Below are 2,655 nucleotides of genomic sequence, written 5' to 3'. Positions count from 1 at the left end.
AGACCCTATACTTCCGAACCACTTCTGCTACAACATCTCTCTGCCCTATTCAGGGCTGAAACCACTTCTCAGACAGAGTGTCCGTTAGAGTAAATTGTAGCTTAATCTTGAGTTCGAAACACGTTGAGGAACATGGTCACTAAGATGAGCCTCTGGAAACGACCCGGTGCTGTGACCTTACCTTGCCTCAACATGCTTATGTAAGACATCACTGTTCTGATAACACTACAGCTATGTGCTTGGCAATAGACTTTGGCCCAATCTGCATTGCAACACGTTGTACTTGAGCTACAATTCTTGTTTGAAATGTGCTTTATAAATAAAGTCTTATTATTACTTTACACCACATATAAAAATTACAACAGAAAATCTGACAGACAGACAGACAGACAGACAGACAGGCAGGCAGGCAGGCAGGCAGGCAAACAGACAGACAGACAGACAGACAGACAGACAGACAGACAGACAGACAGACTGACAGGCAGGCAGGCAGGCAGGCAGGCAGGCAGGCAGGCAAACAGACAGACAGACAGACAGACAGGCAGACAGACGGGTTGGCAGACAGGTTACCATCTCTTACCGTCTCAGTCTTGTCTGGTGGAGGTCAAATCCTAGCATCGTCCTCTCCAGCAAGGTCCAACCCCCCCCCACAAAATAACAAGGTAGCAAACGTCTTCAAAGTAAAAGAAAAAAGGTGACTGTACAAACAAATGATATATTCATTAAAAAAGACAAAGCGGAAAGAGATAAAAACATAAATATGTACAAAAGTGGATCCCAGTAGTTTAGGTTCCAGAGGGAAGTGACAGTGAGTCTCTCTATCTCTCCGTATCTCTCCGTATCTCTCTCTCTCTTTCTGAACTCCCTCCTCCTGGACCTTAGACCATGGTACTCTTCTTCTCCCTGAAGTCCTGCAGGCCGGGGCTGGCCGGTTCGTGGTAGGTGGTGATCATGTTGGTGGTGTCCCAACGAGCGGGCGCTGTGGCTGGGGAGCTCTGCATCACCACCAGCCTGATGGGAGACTGCGTGGGCTGGGGGTCCGGAGCGTACTCCTTGGTGGGGTCCTTCCCCCGGCAGTCGTACATGATGCAGGAGATCAAGAAGACCAACAGCAGGATGACGTAGCTGACAATGAGGATGCACAGGTTCAGAGTGACTGGGTCGATCTCTTGGTAGTTTTCCAGAAAGCCCATGGTGGAAGGGTCATGCTGTGAGGCCCACGGGCCTGGGAGAGCGGGTGAAGACTTGGTGAGGAGGCCAAGGGACGTGACGGAGAAGAGGCAGGCAGGCAGGCGGAGGGCGGCTGACTGCTCGGGAGACTGGATCACCAGGTTGGCTGGTGACAGCAGGGCTTACTGTCTATCCTCTAACTCTCTAGATCCTCTCTCGCTCTCTCTATCACACACACACTCTCTATCCTCTAACTCTCTCTTTGCTCTATCGCACGCCCTCTCTTTCTCCATCCACTCGTGCTCTTACTTTTTCCTCTTTCTTTCTGTAGCCTCTTGATCCCCTCTCACTGACTCTCTGACTTTCTATCTTATTGTCCTCAATACTTCTTATCTCTCTTGATGAATATCTCCCTCTCTCCTCTATCTGTACCTCTCCCTCTCTCCTCTATCTGTACCTCTCTCTCTCTCTACTATCTGTACCTCTCTCTCTCTTCTCTATCTGTACCTCTCTTTCTACTATCTGTACCTCTCTCTGTCTCCTCTCTATGTACCTCTCTCTCCCTCTGTCTGTCTCGGGTCAGTGGATATACGGCTTTGTGGTAAAAATTTATTGAATCCGTGCCACTCGTCTGCCCTTGACTTCCCAGCGATCAATGATTATGGCAGCTCAGTTTAATAACTAAAGCCTCAGTTGTCATTTCCACTGCTGTCCCCACAGCCAGTGTCCTCCACAGGGGACACTGGTGGAAGTGACATCATCATCATCTTCATCACAAAGCTTACACAGGCCATATTCATTTCTACATCAGCATGTGGTCATGGATTTAACTGGGCAACCTTTATGGGCAAAGTCTGTTACATGGAGCATTTGTGATGTGTGTCTCTGTGTGTGTGTGTGTGTGTGTGAGTGTGTGTGTGTGTGTGTGTGCATGCGTATGGCCAAGCTGACGCATGTGTGCATGTGAGCACATGTGAGCAGAAATGTGTGTGTTCACTGGTGTAATCTTAATCTTGATTGTGAGTGGGGATTGTGAGTCAGCCATCTGGCTAAATAGAGAGCAGAGAGAATGAATAAAACTCTGAAAAAAATAGCCTTCTCTCTCCGTCTCTCTCTCTTTCTGCAGCTGTTTCTAGTTTTTTCCCTGGGTTCTGACTGGCCTCTATCTGCTGTGATCAAACAGTAGTTTGTTTACTAATTGGGAACGTTTAGCCAGTCGGATATTTGTCTGAAGTTTTGATCCCTTGGTAGTATTAAAAATTATTGTTTGTGCCAGGTCGGAGAACACAAACACTCTCTCTCTCTCTCTCTCTCTCTCTCTCTCTCTCTCTCTCGCTCTCTCTCTCTCTCTCTCTCTCTCTCTCTCTCTCTCTCTATCCCTCTCTCTCCCTCTCTATCCCTCTCTCTCCCTCTCTCTCTCTCTCCCTCTCCCTCTCTCTCTCTCTCTTTCTCTCTCTCTATCCCTCTCTCTCCCTCTCTCTCCCT

The 2,655-nt window shown here is 48.3% G+C and overlaps 1 protein-coding gene across 1 annotated transcript; it reads right to left on the bottom strand.

The window, feature by feature from the left end:
• Positions 1-502: 502 nt before the first annotated feature.
• LOC124479414 (small integral membrane protein 36-like) lies at positions 503-1,430 on the bottom strand. Its single transcript, XM_047038158.1, has one exon. The coding sequence runs from the start codon at positions 1,191-1,193 to the stop codon at positions 879-881; it is 315 nt and encodes a 104-aa protein (XP_046894114.1). The 5' UTR covers positions 1,194-1,430; the 3' UTR covers positions 503-878.
• Positions 1,431-2,655: the final 1,225 nt, after the last annotated feature.

The sequence above is a fragment of the Hypomesus transpacificus genome, chromosome 17, assembly GCF_021917145.1.
Source record: "Hypomesus transpacificus isolate Combined female chromosome 17, fHypTra1, whole genome shotgun sequence".
In the NCBI taxonomy this organism is placed as follows: domain Eukaryota; kingdom Metazoa; phylum Chordata; class Actinopteri; order Osmeriformes; family Osmeridae; genus Hypomesus; species Hypomesus transpacificus.
This window is presented reverse-complemented; position numbering and strand designations above follow the sequence as displayed.

Bases quoted from the DNA above. Each gene is read 5' to 3' on its own strand.
- LOC124479414 (XM_047038158.1), bottom strand. From the start codon at position 1,193: ATGGGCTTTCTGGAAAACTACCAAGAGATCGACCCAGTCACTCTGAAC.